This window comes from Carcharhinus amblyrhynchos, unplaced genomic scaffold (assembly GCF_965287045.1).
Source record: "Carcharhinus amblyrhynchos unplaced genomic scaffold, sCarAmb.v2.hapA scaffold_719, whole genome shotgun sequence".
NCBI lineage: Eukaryota > Metazoa > Chordata > Chondrichthyes > Carcharhiniformes > Carcharhinidae > Carcharhinus > Carcharhinus amblyrhynchos.
Window position 1 is genome coordinate 30,913 of NW_027650459.1, and position 16,588 is coordinate 47,500.

The 16,588-nt window shown below is 48.0% G+C and overlaps 1 protein-coding gene across 1 annotated transcript; it reads left to right on the forward strand.

Moving 5' to 3' along the window:
* The first annotated feature begins 814 nt into the window (after positions 1-814).
* LOC145339882 (uncharacterized) lies at positions 815-14,821 on the forward strand. Its single transcript, XM_080184419.1, has 4 exons — positions 815-949; positions 8,306-8,350; positions 9,931-10,125; positions 14,495-14,821. The coding sequence occupies exons 1-4, from the start codon at positions 892-894 to the stop codon at positions 14,545-14,547; spliced, it is 351 nt and encodes a 116-aa protein (XP_080040545.1). The 5' UTR covers positions 815-891; the 3' UTR covers positions 14,548-14,821.
* The last annotated feature ends 1,767 nt before the right edge of the window (positions 14,822-16,588 follow it).

Here is a 16,588-nt window from a genome sequence, read left to right on the forward strand (position 1 = left end):
CCAGGACAGGTACAGCACGGGGTTAGATACAGAGTAAAGCTCCCTCTACACTGTCCCCCATCAAACACTCCCAGGACAGGTACAGCACGGGGTTAGATACAGAGTAAAGCTCCCTCTACACTGTCCCCCCCATCAAACACTCCCAGGACAGGTACAGCACGGGGTTAGATACAGAGTAAAGCTCCCTCTACACTGTCCCCCATCAAACACTCCCAGGACAGGTACAGCACAGGGTTAGATACAGAGTAAAGCTCCCTCTACACTGTCCCCCATCAAACACTCCCAGGACAGGTACAGCACGGGGTTAGATACAGAGTAAAGCTCCCTCTACACTGTCCCCCCATCAAACACTCCCAGGACAGGTACAGCACGGGGTTAGATACAGAGTAAAGCTCCCTCTACACTGTCCCCCATCAAACACTCCCAGGACAGGTACAGCACGGGGTTAGATACAGAGTAAAGCTCCCTCTACACTGTCCCCCATCAAACACTCCCAGGACAGGTACAGCACGGGGTTAGATACAGAGTAAAGCTCCCTCTACACTGTCCCCCATCAAACACTCCCAGGACAGGTACAGCACGGGGTTAGATACAGAGTAAAGCTCCCTCTACACTGTCCCCCATCAAACACTCCCAGGACAGGTACAGCACGGGGTTAGGAGCAGACGGTGAGCTTTAGGACCCAAAGGAAGCCACAAGGACAGACCGACTTCGACAACACGGATATAAGTCTTAAACAGACTGATTCCGCCCTTCCCCCGGTGCGGAAGAGCGTCCGTCGACCCCCCCCCTCACCCTCACCCTCCCTCCCTCCCTCCCACCCTGGTGAAGACGCAGGAAATTCTTGTCGCCAAACTAAACCGAGTTGGTTTAGTCCGACCCGGCAGGCAAATGAAACTTGTCAAATTGCTCCCAACTCTTGGGCTTCTCTTCCAGTTGACGGAAACAGGTAGGCCCCCGTTCAGTCTCCACGGTAACCGGCCTCTTCCCTCAGGCTGGCCCCACACCACAGCCTCCTGTGTCGGTGAAAGGTGGTGGGTGTGGGGGTGGGGAAGGGACATCTATTTACTCAGAAAGCAGGCACCCCCCCCACCCCCCCCCCCCCCCCCCCAATCCCCCGCGATCTGACACAGACCACCTGGGACCCGGGGGCAGCAGGAAGGGGAGTTTATATAAAGTTTATTTATCAGCCTCACACGTCGGCTCACACTGTGAGTGACAAGTTACAGTGGAAAAAATCCCCGAGACACCACATCCTGATTGACGGCTGTTCCCGGGTAACACTAAGGGGCAATTTAGCATGGCCAATCCACCTAACCTACACATCTTTGGACACTAAGGGACAATTTAGCATGGCCAATCCACCTAACCCGCACATCTTTGGACACTAAGGGACAATTTAGCATGGCCAATCCACCTAACCTACACATCTTTGGACACTAAGGAGCAATTTAGCATGGCCAATCCACCTAACCCGCACATCTTTGGACACTAAGGGACAATTTAGCATGGCCAATCCACCTAACCTACACATCTTTGGACACTAAGGGGCAATTTAGCATGGCCAATCCACCTAACCCGCACATCTTTGGACACTAAGGGACAATTTAGCATGGCCAATCCACCTAACCTACACATCTTTGGACACTAAGGGGCAATTTAGCATGGCCAATCCACCTAACCCGCACATCTTTGGACACTAAGGGGCAATTTAGCATGGCCAATCCACCTAACCTACACATCTTTGGACACTAAGGGACAATTTAGCATAGCCAATCCACCTAACCTACACATCTTTGGACAATAAGGGGCAATTTAGCATGGCCAATCCACCTAACCTGCACATCTTTGGACACTAAGGGGCAATTTAGCATGGCCAATCCACCTAACCCGCACATCTTTGGACACCAAGAGGCAATTTAGCATGGCCAATCCACCTAACCTGCACATCTTTGGACACCAAGGGGCAATTTAGCATGGCCAATCCACCTAACCTGCACATCTTTGGACACTAAGGGACAATTTAGCATGGCCAACCCACCTAACCTGCACATCTTTGGACATTAAGGGGCAATTTAGCATGGCCAATCCACCTAACCTGCACATCTTTGGACACTAAGGGACAATTTAGCATGGCCAATCCACCTAACCTGCACATCTTTGGACACTAAGGGACAATTTAGCATGGCCAATCCACCTAACCTACACATCTTTGGACACTAAGGGACAATTTAGCATGGCCAATCCACCTAAACTGCACATCTTTGGAAGCCAGGAATTGAACCTGTGTACCTGGTGCTGTGAGGCAGTAGTGCTAACCACTCTGCCACCCCCGGGGAGTCTGGATTTTCATGTTTTGGGCTCTAGTCAGCATCTCCGAACACACAGCGCTCCCTCAGTGGCACGCTGGGCCTGGAACAATTGACGGGATGGCCCGGTGACACAGTGGTTAGCGCTGCTGCCTCACAGCTCCAAGGACCCGGGCTCGATCCCAGGCTTGGGGCCACTGACTGTGTGGAGTTTGCACGTTCTCCCCGTGTCTGTGTGGATTTCCTCCTGGTGCCCAGTTTCCTCCCACAGTCCGAAAGACGCGCTGGTTAGGGTGGTAAGTTCTCCCTCAGTGTTACCCAAACAGGCGCTGGAGTGGGTGATTTCTACAGTAACTTCATTGCAGCGTTAATGCCAGCCGACTTGTGACTAATAAATAAACTTTAAACAAGCTTCTAATGGGAGGTGAACACCCACTGTGGAATCTTAATTGCGCTATTGTTTGCCCAGAACACTCGGGTGGGGCTAAGAATTGTACAGTGTAGAATATTCCCCCACCACCGGGGAATGCTAATGTGTTCAGGCTTGTGTACCACAGGGTGGGTTCACATACACACGATACAGTGAAAAGTATTGTTCCTTGCGCACTATACAAAGCATACCGTTCATAGAGTACATAGGGGAGAAGGATTTGATTTGATTTATTATTGTCACATGTACTGGGACACAGTGAAAAGTATTGTTTCTTGCGCACTATACAGACAAAGCATACTGTTCATAGAGTATATGGGGAGAAGGATTTGATTTATTACATGTATTGGGATACAGTGAAAAGTATTGTTTCTTCTGCACTGTACAGGCAAAACATACTGTTCATGGAGAAGGAAAGGAGAGGGTGCAGAATGTAGTGTTACAGTCATAGCTAGGGTGTAGAGAAAGATCAACTTAATGCGAGGTAGGTCCATTCAAAAGTCTGACAGCAGCAGGGAAGAAGCTGTTCTTGAGTCGGTCGGTACGGGACCTCAGATTTTTGTATCTTTTTCCCGATGGAAGAAGGTGGAAGAGAGAATGTCCGGGGTGTGTGGGGTCCTTGATTATGCCGGCTGCTTTTCCCCGAGGCAGCGGGAAGTGTAGACAGAGTCAGTGGATGGGAGGCTGGTTTGAGTGATGGACTGGGCTACATTCACGACGTTTTGTAGTTCCTTGCGGTCTTGGGCAGAGCAGGAGCCCATACCAAGCTGTGATACAACCAGAAAGGATGCTTTCTATGGTGTAACGGTAAAAGTTGGTGAGAGTCGTAACAACATCCTTAGTCTTCTGAGAAAGTAGAGGCGTTGGTGGGGCTTTCTTAACTATAGTGTCAGCATGGGGAGGGGGGGAAACCAGGACAGGTTGTTGGTGATCAGGACACCTAAAAGCTTGAAGCTCTTGACCCTTTCTACTTGGTCCCTAAGAGGAAAGACCGACAGCAGCTGCCAATTTTTGTGAAGGAATTGAATTTAAGTTCCACCAGTTGCCGATTTGGGATTTGAACTCGCGTCCGTCCTGTCATTCCTTACCCCGCACCCCCACAGAGCATTGTCCTGGGATTCTGTATTACTTAATCCAGTGAGGATATACCCGGCACCACCTCCTCAAGTCTAGTTCAACAAAACTAACCTCGACACTTCCCTCTCGCTCCATCACATCCGATTTTTTTTGACATTTTGCTCTTTAAAGTGCGGGGCCCCTCTTAATTTAATTACACTGCAGATAAACACACTTGCTGCTCTTAGTGTTTTGCGAAAAGAGGGCCTTTGATTGTTCAATAAACTCAATTGACCCTTTCCGGTTCATTCATGCTGTGCTCTCTCAGCCAATGTCTTTCCTCTCTTTTAATCCACAGGTTTTAAGTCGGTCCGCCTCGTGTCCAACGAGGGGCATACACGTGATGGGTCGTACTTGGGCTGCTCTTGGTTGTTCGAGATTGGCCTGGTGCTTCATGTCGTTAGTGTGTGCCTAAACTGGACCAGATACTGGACAACACCACAGCTCAGTGACTATCGCTGCTAGCTGTGCAGACACATGGATTTGGGCCGGTGTCTGTGGGAGTTTGCGCATTCTCCCCGTGCTTGCGTGGGTTTTCTCCGGGCGCTCCGGTTTCCTCCCACACCCCAAAGATGTGCTTCTTAGGCTGATTGGAGGTAATAAATTGTCCCTAAATTAGTTTCCCTCAATGTGGATGGCCATAAAACAATAGATAAGGGTCATGGGTGGAGGGGGGGGACTGGTAATGTTAAAATGGCGGCGCGGGCTCGTTGTGCCGAGGGGCCTGTTTCCCGGCGCTTGCGTCCTTTCTCGTGTTAACTGCAAAACAGTCGTGAACGTAGCCCAGGCCATCAGCAAACCAGCCTCGTCCATTGACTCTGTCTACACTTCCCGCTGCCTCGGGAAAAGCAGCCAGCATAATCCCACGCACCCCGGACATTCTCTCTTCTTCCGCCAAGAAAAAGATACAAAAGTCTGAGGTCACGCACGAACCGACTCAAGAACAGCTTCTTCCCTGCTGCTGTCAGACTTTTGAATAGACCTACCTCGCATTAAGTTGATCTTTCTCTGCACCCTAGCTGTGACTATAACACTACATTCTGCACCCTCTCCTTTCCTTCTCCCCTATGTACTCTATGAATACATAGAGTACATGAGGAGAAGGATTTGATTTGATTTATTATTGTCACATGTATCGGGATACAGTGAAAAGTATTGTTTCTTGCGCACTATACAGACAAAGCATGCTGTTCATAGAGTACATAGGGGAGAAGGATTTGATTTATTATTGTCACATGTATTGGGATACAGTGAAAAGTATTGTTTCTTGCGCACTATACGGACAAAGCATGCTGTTCATAGAGTACATAGGGGAGAAGGATTTGATTTATTATTGTCACATGTATTGGGATACAGTGAAAAGTATTGTTTCTTGCGCACTATACAGACAAAGCATGCTGTTCATAGAGTACATAGGGGAGAAGGATTTGATTTATTATTGTCACATGTATTGGGATACAGTGAAAAGTATTGTTTCTTGCGCACTATACAGACAAAGCATGCTGTTCATAGAGTACATAGGGGAGAAGGATTTGATTTATTATTGTCACATGTATTGGGATACAGTGAAAAGTATTGTTTCTTGCGCACTATACAGACAAAGCATACTGTTCATAGAGTACATGGGGAGAAGGATTTGATTTATTATTGTCACATGTATTGGGATACAGTGAAAAATATTGTTTCTTGCGCGCTATACAGACAGTGGACGGCACGGTACCACAGTGGGTTAGCACTGCTGCTTCACAGCTCCAGAATCCTGGGTTCAATTCCCAGCTCAGGTCACTGCCTGTGTGGAGTTTACACATTCTCCCCGTGTCTGCGTGGGTTTCCTCCAGGTGCTCCGGTTTCCTCCCAAAGATGTGTGGGTTAGGTTGATTGGCCGTGCTAAGAAATTGCCCCTTAGTGTCCTGAGATATGTAGGTTAGAGGGATTAGTGGGTAAAATATGTAGGGATAGGGGGGGCAGGACCTGGGTGGGATTGTATTCGGTGCAGACTTGATGGGCCAAATGGCCTCTGAAAAATATGCTTTATCTGTATAGCGCGCAAGAAACAATACTTTTCACTGTATCCCAATACACGTGACAATAATAAATCAAATCCTTCCCCCCTATGTACTCTATGAACAGTATGCTTTGTCTGTATAGCGCGCAAGATGCAATACTTTTCACTGTATCCCAATACATGTGACAATAATAAATCAACTCAAATCCTTCTCCCCTATGTACTCTATGAATAGTATGCTTTGTCTGCATAGTGCGCAAGAAACAATACTTTTCACTGTATCCCAATACATGTGACAATAATAAATCAAATCCTTCTCCCCTATGTACTCTATGAACAGTATGCTTTGTCTGCATAGTGCGCAAGAAACAATACTTTTCACTGTATCCCAATACATGTGACAATGATAAAGCAAATCCTTCTCCCCTATGTACTCTATGAACAGTATGCTTTGTCTGCATAGTGCGCAAGAAACAATACTTTTCACTGTATCCCAATACATGTGACAATAATAAATCAAATCCTTCTCCCCATGTATACTCTATGAACAGTATGCTTTGTCTGTATAGTGCGCAAGAAACAATACTTTTCACTGTGTCCCAGTACATGTGACAATAATAAATCAAATCAAATCCTTCTCTCCTATTTACTCTATGAACAGTATGCTTTGTCTGTATAGCGCGCAAGATACAATACTTTTCACTGTATCCCAGTACATGTCTCAATAATAAATCAAACCAAAATCAGGCATGATTGTTGTAAAAACCCATCTGGTTCACTAATGTCCCTTTAGGGAAGGAAATCTGCTGTCCTGCATGTTCTATGTGACTCCAGACCCCATTGCCCTCTGAGATGGACGAGAGAGACTCTCAGCCCAATAAGTGCTGACCTCGTCTGTGACACCCACATCCCCCAGGAACAAGTTCAAAGAACAACACAGCCCGGGAAACAGGCCCTTTGGCCCAACGAGCCCGCGCCGCCATTTTAACATTATGAGTCCCCTCTCCACCCATGACCCTTATCTATGCTTATGGCCATCCACATTGAGGGAAGACTAATTTAGGGACAATTTGTTACACCAATCAGCCTAACAGCACATCTTTGGGGTGTGGGAGTAAACCAGAGCACCCGGAGAAAACCCACGCAAGCACGGGGAGAATGCGCAAACTCCCACAGACGCCGGCCCAAATCCATGTGTCTGCACAGCTAACAGTGCTAGTCACTGAGCTGTCGTGTTGCCTGTCAGATGGTCCAGTTTAAGCGCACACGACGACGTGAAGCTCTTGGCTACTCTCGAAACAACCAAGAGCAGCCCAAGTACAACCCATCGCGTGTATGCCCCTCATTTGACAACAAGGCAGACCAAGTACAAAACTATCGGCTGAGATAATGGCAGTAATTATTGAGATAAGAACTGGAAGGTTGCTGTGAATAAAGACAGTGACACAGTGCGCTGCAAAGATAAACTGCACAGCAATGCTCAGCAGGATGTTTGTTTATCAGCGAGACGCCGAGTGAGTTCAAGCAGATCCTAAATCAGAGGTGAAGGTGACGTTCAGAGCTTCTGTGTAAGGAGGGTGTAAGCGAGGTCTAACAAAGAGAGAGTGTGGGAAAGGGCGAGCTGTATCAGAGCTCAACAGTTTCACTTTCCAGCCCACATCAGGGGACAAGACGAGTGAGAATGTTAGATTAACGCAGTGCAGAACCTGGACAGGGATCTGAGTTCCCTCATTAAATCTCTCTGCCTCTCCCTCACTATCTCTCTCTCAGTATAATCAAGGACCCCCCACACCCCGGACATTCTCTCTTCCACCTTCTTCCATCGGGAAAAAGATACAAAAGTCTGAGGTCCCGTACCAACCGACTCAAGAACAGCTTCTTCCCTGCTGCTGTCAGACTTTTGAATGGACCTACTTCGCATTAAGTTGATCTTTCTCCACACCGTCGCTGTGACTGTAACACTACATTCTGTACTCTTTCCTTTCCTTCTCTATGAATGGTCTGCTTTGTATAATGCGCAAAAAACAATACTTTTCACTGTATCCTGATGCGTGACAATAATAAATCAAATCCTTCTCCCCTATGTACTCTATGAATGGTATGCTTTGTCTGTATAGTGCACAAGAAACAATACTTTTCACTGTATCCCAATACATGTGACAATAATAAATCAAACCCTTCTCCCCTATGTACTCTATGAATGGTATGCTTTATCTGTATAGTGTGCAAGAAACAATACTTTTCACTGTATCCCGATACATGTGACAATAATAAATCAGATCAGTTCAAATTGACCAGCAAGGGATGATCTACCAGATGTGTCACGTAGAATTCTATCCCCCCCACCCCCGAGCGGATTTGTTGGGTGGGTGTGTAACGTTAACCCTGTCCCCAGGCACTGTCTCTGGTTCTGAAATCTCTTCCATTTTTTTGTCTCCCTTCCAGTCCAGACCGGTGAGACCGCAGCGACAGATCAGATCATTCCACCAGGTAACTCTCCCACTCCCTTCCTTCCTTTTCTCCCGACACGGTCAGGGTGAGCAGACTTCAGAGTTCGCTGCCCCCTCCCTGGGGGCGGGGGGGGGGAGGAAGCTGAGGTTTTGACTGCACTTTATCTGGGAGAGACAGAGGTAATGTCACTAGGCCCAGTAATCCAGTGGCCCAGGCGAACGTCCTGGAGACGTGGGGTTCGAATCCCACTGCGGAAATTTCAATTCACAATCTGGAATCTAGCAACCCTCAACTGTTGGAAAAACCCACCCTGTTCCCCAATGTCCCCTTCAAGGGGAGGGGGTAATCTGCAGACTGCATGGGGAAAAGGCAGCCAGGGCAAGTGGCACTCACTAACATTACTCTTGTACCCGAGCCAGCACAGACACAAAGGGCCAAATGGCCTCCCTATGTGCTGTTCTGCAATTCATATCAACGACACTCACACATCTCTCCTTTTGGAGGACTCTGGAAGGCAGAGAGGGTAACCAGTACTGGCTGAGGCTCTGAATCTCCTGGTAAACATGTGGCACGGTGGGTTAGCACTGCTGCCTCACAGCGCCAGGGACCCGGGTTCGATTCCCGGCTTGGGTCACTGTCTGTGCGGAGTTTGCACATTCTCTCGTGCCTGCGTGGGTTTCCTCCGGGTGCTCTTGTTTCCTCCCACAGTCCATGGGTTAGGTGGATTGGCCATGTTAAATTGCCCCTTAATGTCCAAAGATGTGCGGGTTAGGTGGATTGGCCATGTTAAATTGCCCCTTAATGTCCAAAGATGTGCGGGTTAGGTGGATTGGCCATGCTAAATTGCCCCTTAGTGTCCAAAGATGTGCAGGTTAGGTGGATTGGCCATGCTAAATTGCCCCTTAGTGTCCAAAGATGTGCAGGTTAGGGGGATTGGCCATGCTAAATTGCCCCTTAGTGTCCAAAGATGTGCAGGTTAGGTGGATTGGCCATGTTAAATTGTCCCTTAGTGTCCAAAGATGTGCAGGTTAGGTGGATTGGCCGTGCTAAATTGCTCCTTAGTGTCCAAAGATGTGCAGGTTAGGGGGATTGGCCATGCTAAATTGCCCCTTAGTGTCCAAAGATGTGCAGGTTAGGGGGATTGGCCATGCTAAATTGCCCCTTAGTGTCCAAAGATGTGCAGGTTAGGTGGATTGGCCATGTTAAATTGTCCCTTAGTGTCCAAAGATGTGTAGGTTAGGTGGATTGGCCATGCTAAATTGCTCCTTAGTGTCCAAAGATGTGCAGGTTAGGTGGATTGGCCATGCTAAATTGCTCCTTAGTGTCCAAAGATGTGTGGGTTAGGTGGATTGGCCATGCTAAATTGCTCCTTAGTGTCCAAAGATGTGCAGGTTAGGGGGATTGGCCATGCTAAATTGCCCCTTAGTGTCCAAGGATGTGCAGGTTAGGTTAAATTGTGTTAAATTGTGTGGGGCCGTGTTAAATTGTGTGGGGTGACTGGAATGCTTTGGAGTGTTGGTGCAAGTTTGATGGGCTGAATGGCCCCCTCCTGCGCTGTAGGGATTCCACGGAGGGCGACAGGATTGGAAGGGGACCCTCACCGATGTGCTATCTTCCAGGGATCGCTGAACCTGGGACTCTGAAATACTCTGAGGCTGCTGGGAACTCCTGGGGGAACTCGACTCATGAGAAGGGGAGTCCGGCTGGTTTCTCCGCGGGAAGTGGGAGGACCAACACTATTGTGGCAGTGTTTTTTGTGTCGCTGGTGATCGTTCTGATGTCTGTGTCTCTGTATCTGTCCCTGCAGCGAAAAGGTGAGAAGGGATTGCTAGCTAGCGGGGCGGGGGTGGGGTGTCTAGACGCAAAGGTTTCAGCCACTGGGCCATTCAGCCCATCAAACCAATGCTGGGGGGGGGGCTACACTCCACGTGAGTTCCCTCCCAGCCCTGCCCTCTCTCTCTGCCTCCCTGACCAGACCCTCGCCTGGTGACCAATTCTCAGATCTCTAGCAAGCTGTCACTGCTTTGAGGGTGACCACCTACAATCATATTCTCAGACCGTCCCTCCAACACCAAGATTGCGACTGACGTTGGACCCCAGACTCAGGCACGGCTGCCGCTGAGGACCCAGTTTGACAGTTCCTTGACAGTGTTAGCTGCACATTGCCCCACTCTCTGGCCTAGTGGTAATCCAGAGGCCCAAGCTCAAAGCCCTGGGGAAACGGGTTCAAGTCCAATCAATAAAATCTGGTGTTGAAATTTCAACTGCGACTCATGACATCACAGGCAGAAGGGAATTTTTGACAAACCAGTTAGACGAGACCGTAGTCTCGGCAACGATGACCGTGAAACTACCATGGATTGTCTTTAAACACACATCTCGATCGTAGAATCCCTACAGCGCACGAGGAAGACATTCGGCCCATCAAGTCTGCTCCGAACACAATCCCACCCAGACCCTATCCCATAACCCCACATATTTGCCTTGCTAATCCCCTCTGAGAGTTAATTTAGCATGGCCAATGCACCCTAACCTGCACATCTTTGGACACTAAGGGACAATTTAGCATGGCCAATCCACCTAACCTACACATCTTTGGACACTAAGGGGTAATTTAGCATGGCCAATCCACCTAACCTACACATCTTTGGACACTAAGGGACAATTTAGCATGGCCAATCCACCTGACCTGCACATCTTTGGACACTAAGGGACAATTTAGCATGGCCAATCCACCTAATCCACACATCTTCGGATACTAAGGGACAATTTAGCATGGCCAATCCACCTAACCTGCACATCTTTGGACACTAAGGGACAATTTAGCATGGCCAATCCACCTAACCTACACATCTTTGGACACTAAGGGGTAATTTAGCATGGCCAATCCACCTAACCTACACATCTTTGGACACTAAGGGACGATTTAGCATGGCCAATCCACCTAACCTGCACATCTTTGGACACTAAGGGACAATTTAGCATGGCCAATCCACCTAACCTGCACATCTTTGGATACTAAGGGACAATTTAGCATGGCCAATCCACCTGACCTGCACATCTTTGGACACTAAGGGACAATTTAGCATGGCCAATCCACCTAATCCACACATCTTTGGATACTAAGGGACAATTTAGCATGGCCAATCCACCTAACCTGCACATCTTTGGACACTAAGGGACAATTTAGCATGGCCAATCCACCTAATCCACACATCTTTGGACACTAAGGGACAATTTAGCATGGCCAATCCACCTAACCTGCACATCTTTGAACACTAAGGGACAATTTAGCACGGCCAATCCACCTAACCTACACATCTTTGAACACTAAGGGACAATTTAGCATGGCCAATCCCTCTAACCTGCACATCTTTGGACACTAAGGGGCAATTTAGCATGGCCAATCCACCTAACCCACACATCTTTGGACACTAAGGGGTAATTTAGCATGGCCAATCCACCTAACCCACACATCTTTGGATACTAAGGGGCAATTTAGCATGGCCAATCCACCTAACCTGCACATCTTTGGATACTAAGGGACAATTTAGCATGGCCAATCCACCTAACCTGCACATCTTTGGATACTAAGGGACAATTTAGCATGGCCAATCCACCTAATCCACACATCTTTGGATACTAAGGGACAATTTAGCATGGCCAATCCACCTAACCTGCACATCTTTGAACACTAAGGGATAATTTAGCATGGCCAATCCACCTAACCTGCACATCTTTGGACACTAAGGGACAATTTAGCATGGCCAATCCCTCTAACCTGCACATCTTTGGACACTAAGGGACAATTTAGCATGGCCAATCCCTCTAACCTGCACATCTTTGGACACTAAGGGACAATTTAGCATGGCCAATCCACCTAACCCACACATCTTTGGATACTGAGGGACAATTTAGCATGGCCAATCCACCTAACCCACACATCTTTGGATACTAAGGGACAATTTAGCATGGCCAATCCACCTAACCCACACATTTTTGGACACTAAGGGGTAATTTAGCATGGCCAATCCCCCTAACCTGCACATTTTTGGACACTAAGGGGTAATTTAGCATGGCCAATCCACCTTACCTGCATATCTTTGATGTGTTGGAGGAAACCAGAGCAACCACTGGAAACTCACGCAGACATGGGGAGAATGTGCGGACTCTGCACAGACAGTGACTCCAAGCCGGGAATCGAACCCGGGTCCCTGTCGCTGTGAGGCAGCTATGCTAACCACTGTGTCACCCTGCTGCCCATTCGCTAATTCACTAATGTCCCCTTCAGGGAATGAAATCTGCTGACCTTACCTGGTCTGGCCTACAACGTGACTCCAGAGCAGCGTGGTTGACTCTTAGCTGGTCCTCTGAAACGACTGAGCGAGACACTCAGTTCGAGAGGTGATTAGGGGGTTGGGTAATAAATACCAGCCTTGCTCAGTGATGCCCGCATCCAATGAAAGGAGAAACATCCCGAGTACGTGAGGGCACAGAGCAATGGGGTGAGATTTTCCAGCTGCACTCGCCCTGAGGCTGGAAATCTCCTCCTGAAGTCAGCAGATGTTTGTATGGTCTGGCCCCTGCCTGCTACCATTCCTGTGTTGGGGGAGACATAAAAACTAGGAGCATCTGTCCCCTCGAGCCTGCTCCACCATTTAATAAGATCATGGCTGATCTTTTCATGGACTCGGTTCCACTTACCCACCCGCTCCCCATAACCCTTAATTCCTTTACTGTTCAAAAATCTATCCTTGTCTTAAAAACATTCAGTGAGGTAACCTTACTGGGCAGGGAATTCCACAGATTCACAACCCTTTGGGTGAAGAAGTTCCTCCTCAACTCTGTCTTAAATCTGCTCCCCCTTATTTTGAGGCCATGCCCCCTAGTTCTAGTTTCACCCGCCAGTGGAAACAACTTCCCTACTTCTACCTTATCTATTCCCTTCATAATCTTATATGTTTCTGTAAGATTTCTCCTCATTCTTCTGAATTCCAATGAGTATAGCCCCAGCCTACTCAGTCTCTCCTCATAAGCCAACCCTCCGGAATCAACCTAGTCAATCTCCTCTGCACCCCCTCCAGTGCCAGTATATCCTTTCTCAAGTAAAGAGACCAAAACTGTACACAGTACTCCAGGTGTGGCCTCACCAGCACCTTATACAGCTGCAACATAACCTCACTGTTTTTAAACTCCATCCCTCTAGCAATGAAGGACAAAATTCCATTTGCCTTCTTAAATCCTTGGTGCAAACCATCTCCTTGCGATTCCTGCACAAGGGCACCCAGATCCCTCTCCATGTTGCAATTTTTTACCATGTAAACAACAGTCCGTTTTGCTGTTATTCCTACCAAAGTGGATGACCTCACATTTACCAACATTGTACTCCATCTGCCAGACCCTCGCCCACTCCCTTCGACTATCTAGATCCTTTTGCGTCCTCTGCACACTTTGCTTCGCCACCCATCTTAGTGTCATCTGCAAATTTTGACACACTATACATGGTCCCGCATTTTGTTCGCCGCACTTGCGAAAGGATATATTGGCCTTGGAGGGAGTGCAGGGAGGGTTCACTAGGCTGATACCAGAGATGAGGGGGTTGGACTATGAAGAGAGACTAAATAGACTGGGTCTGTACTTGTTGGAGTTTAGAAGGATGAGGGGGGATCTTATAGAGACTTATAAGATAATGAAAGGGATGGATAGGGTAGAGGTAGAGAGATTCTTCCTGCTTAGAAAGGATAGCAGGACTAGAGGGCACAGCCTCAAGATAAGGGGGGGTGCAGTTTAGATCAGAGTTGAGGAGGAACTTCTTCACTCAAAGGGTGGTGAATCTCTGGAATTCTCTGCCCGTTGAAGTGGTGGAGGCTGCCTCGCGGAATATATTTAAGTCGCGGGTAGATAGATTTCTGATCGACAAGGGAATTAAGGGTTATGGGAAGAGAGCGGAAAGTGGAACTGATCCACTTCATTTCAGCCATGATCTTATTGAATGGCGGGGCAGGCTCGAAGGGCTAGATGGCCGACTCCTGCTCCTATTTCTTATGTTCTTATGTCCCCAACTCCAAATTGTAAACAGTGCAGCCCCAACACTGATCCCTGAGGCTAGTCACTGATCACCAACCCCAGTCTATGCTCTGAATGGGGAAGTCCCTGCCCTTGATGTGTGACCTTTGTTTCCAGGGTGTGGAAGGCAGGCCTGGAAGAAACAGGTGGATGAGGAATCACTGAGCTAGGTGCCGAGGCAGTAACCATGGTGAGCGGCCGTGACTGGGGGAAGGTCCACCCTTCTCCCCAGTGCCAAGATCTGCCACTTCAGGCCAACAGGAAGAGGGGCAGCCAAGACCTCGAGGGACCGACGAGGGCCAGGACCAAATCCCATCGGACAATGTGGATACACTTTGATGATACACATTGTGTGATATTCACAACTCTCAAACTCTTGCATATTCTAAAATATTTGATATTGTCCTAAATGCAGAATAAACCAATAAACAAGCAAGGAACTGGTTGGACGTCTAAGCTTGCTGGTGGCATCAGAGATTACCTTAGACTTACATTTCTATAGCGCCTTTGGAGACCTGAGGGTGTCTCAAAGCTCTTGACAGCCAATGATTTGATTTGATTTATTATTGTCAAATGTATTGGGATCTTGTGCACTATACAGACAAAGCATACCGTTCATAGAGTACATAGGGGAGAAGGATTTGATTTGATTTATTATTGTCACATGTATTGGGATACAGTGAAAAGTATTGTTTCTTGTGCACTATACAGACAAAGCATACCTGTTCATAGAGAAGGAAAGGAGAGCGTGCAGAATGTAGTGTTACAGTCACAGCGAGGGTGTAGAGAAAGATCAACTTAATGTGAGGTAGGTCCATTCAAAAGTCTGACAGCAGCAGGAAGAAGCTGTTCTTGAGTCGGTCGGTACGGGACCTCAGACTTTTGTATTCTTTCTCCCGATGGAAGAAGGTGGAAGAGAGAATGTCCGGGGGTGTGTGGGTCTTAATTATGCTGGCTGCTTTTCCCGAGGCAGCGGGAAGTGTAGACAGAGTCAATGGATGGGAGGCTGGTTTGTGTGATGGATTGGGCTACATTCACGACCTTCTGTAGTTCCTTGCGGTCTTGGCAGAGCAGGAGCCCATACCAAGCTGTGACACAACCAGAAAGAATGCTTTCTATGGGCATCTGAAAAAGGTGGTGAGAGTCTAGTGGACATGCCAAATTTCCTTAGTCTTCTGACAAAGTAGAGGCGTTGGTGGGGCTTTCTTAACTGTAGCGTCAGCATGGGGGGGACCAGGACAGGTTGTTGGTGATCTGGACACCTGAAAACCTGAAGCTCTCGACCCTTTTTACTCGTCCCCGTTGATGTAGACAGGGGCATGTTCTCCTTTACACTTCCTGAAATTAACAATTAGCCATTAGGAGAATCAGAGGCCCATTTGTGCGGAGATGCCTCCCAGGAATAGCAAAGTGACCCTAAAACCGTTCTGGAGTATGGAAAAACCGTCTGGTTCCCTTTAGGGAAGGAAATCTGCCGTCCTTACCCGGTCTGGCCTACATGGTGACTCCAGATCAATGTGGTTGACTCTCAACTCTGAAACAGCCGAGCGAGACACTCAGGTCAAGGGGCAATTAGGGAAGGGCAATAAGTGCTGGCCCAGCCCAGCAACACCCACGTCCCGTGAAAGAATATATTTGTAGTGTTGTTAACTAAGGGATAACCACTGAAGCCAAGACCCCAGGGACACACAGCAGATCCTAAGGAGCTCAGTATGGTTGATATTGAGACATCAGTGTTAATTCTGGTTCTGGTAATAGGCCTGTGGGTACTTGGGGATATTTTTAAGGTGCTATATAAATGCAGGTTGCTGTCTCTCTTTCTCCTTTCTCTCCTCTGTCTCCCTGTCTAATCTTTGTGATAAGAAGTCTCCCGACACCAGGTTAAAGGTGAACGGGTTTATTTGGAATCATGAGCTTTCGGAGCGCTGCTCTTCCTCGGGTGAGTGGAGACGGAGCTTTCACACTCGGTAAATATAGACAGAGACACAATCACAAGGTAATGGTGCAGTGTGAGGATTTACAGGGTCTTTACCCGGGTGTGGTGAGACTTCTTACTGTGCCCAGTCCAACACCCGACATCTCCACAGTCGTGTCTTTATATGTGAGCTCTATCACTCTCCCTCTCTCTCTTCTATCACTCTCTCTCTCTTTTTATCACTCTCTCCTCTCTTTCTATCACTCTCTCTCTCTTCTATCACTCTCTCTCTCTCT

Excerpts from the sequence above, each read along its gene's own strand:
- LOC145339882 (XM_080184419.1), top strand. The coding sequence starts at position 892 with ATGAAACTTGTCAAATTGCTCCCAACTCTTGGGCTTCTCTTCCAGTTG. Across the intron at positions 950-8,305 it reads CTTCCAGTTGACGGAAACAG|TCCAGACCGGTGAGACCGCA; the intron begins GTAGGCCCCCGT and ends TCTCCCTTCCAG. Across the intron at positions 8,351-9,930 it reads AGATCAGATCATTCCACCAG|GGATCGCTGAACCTGGGACT; the intron begins GTAACTCTCCCA and ends GCTATCTTCCAG.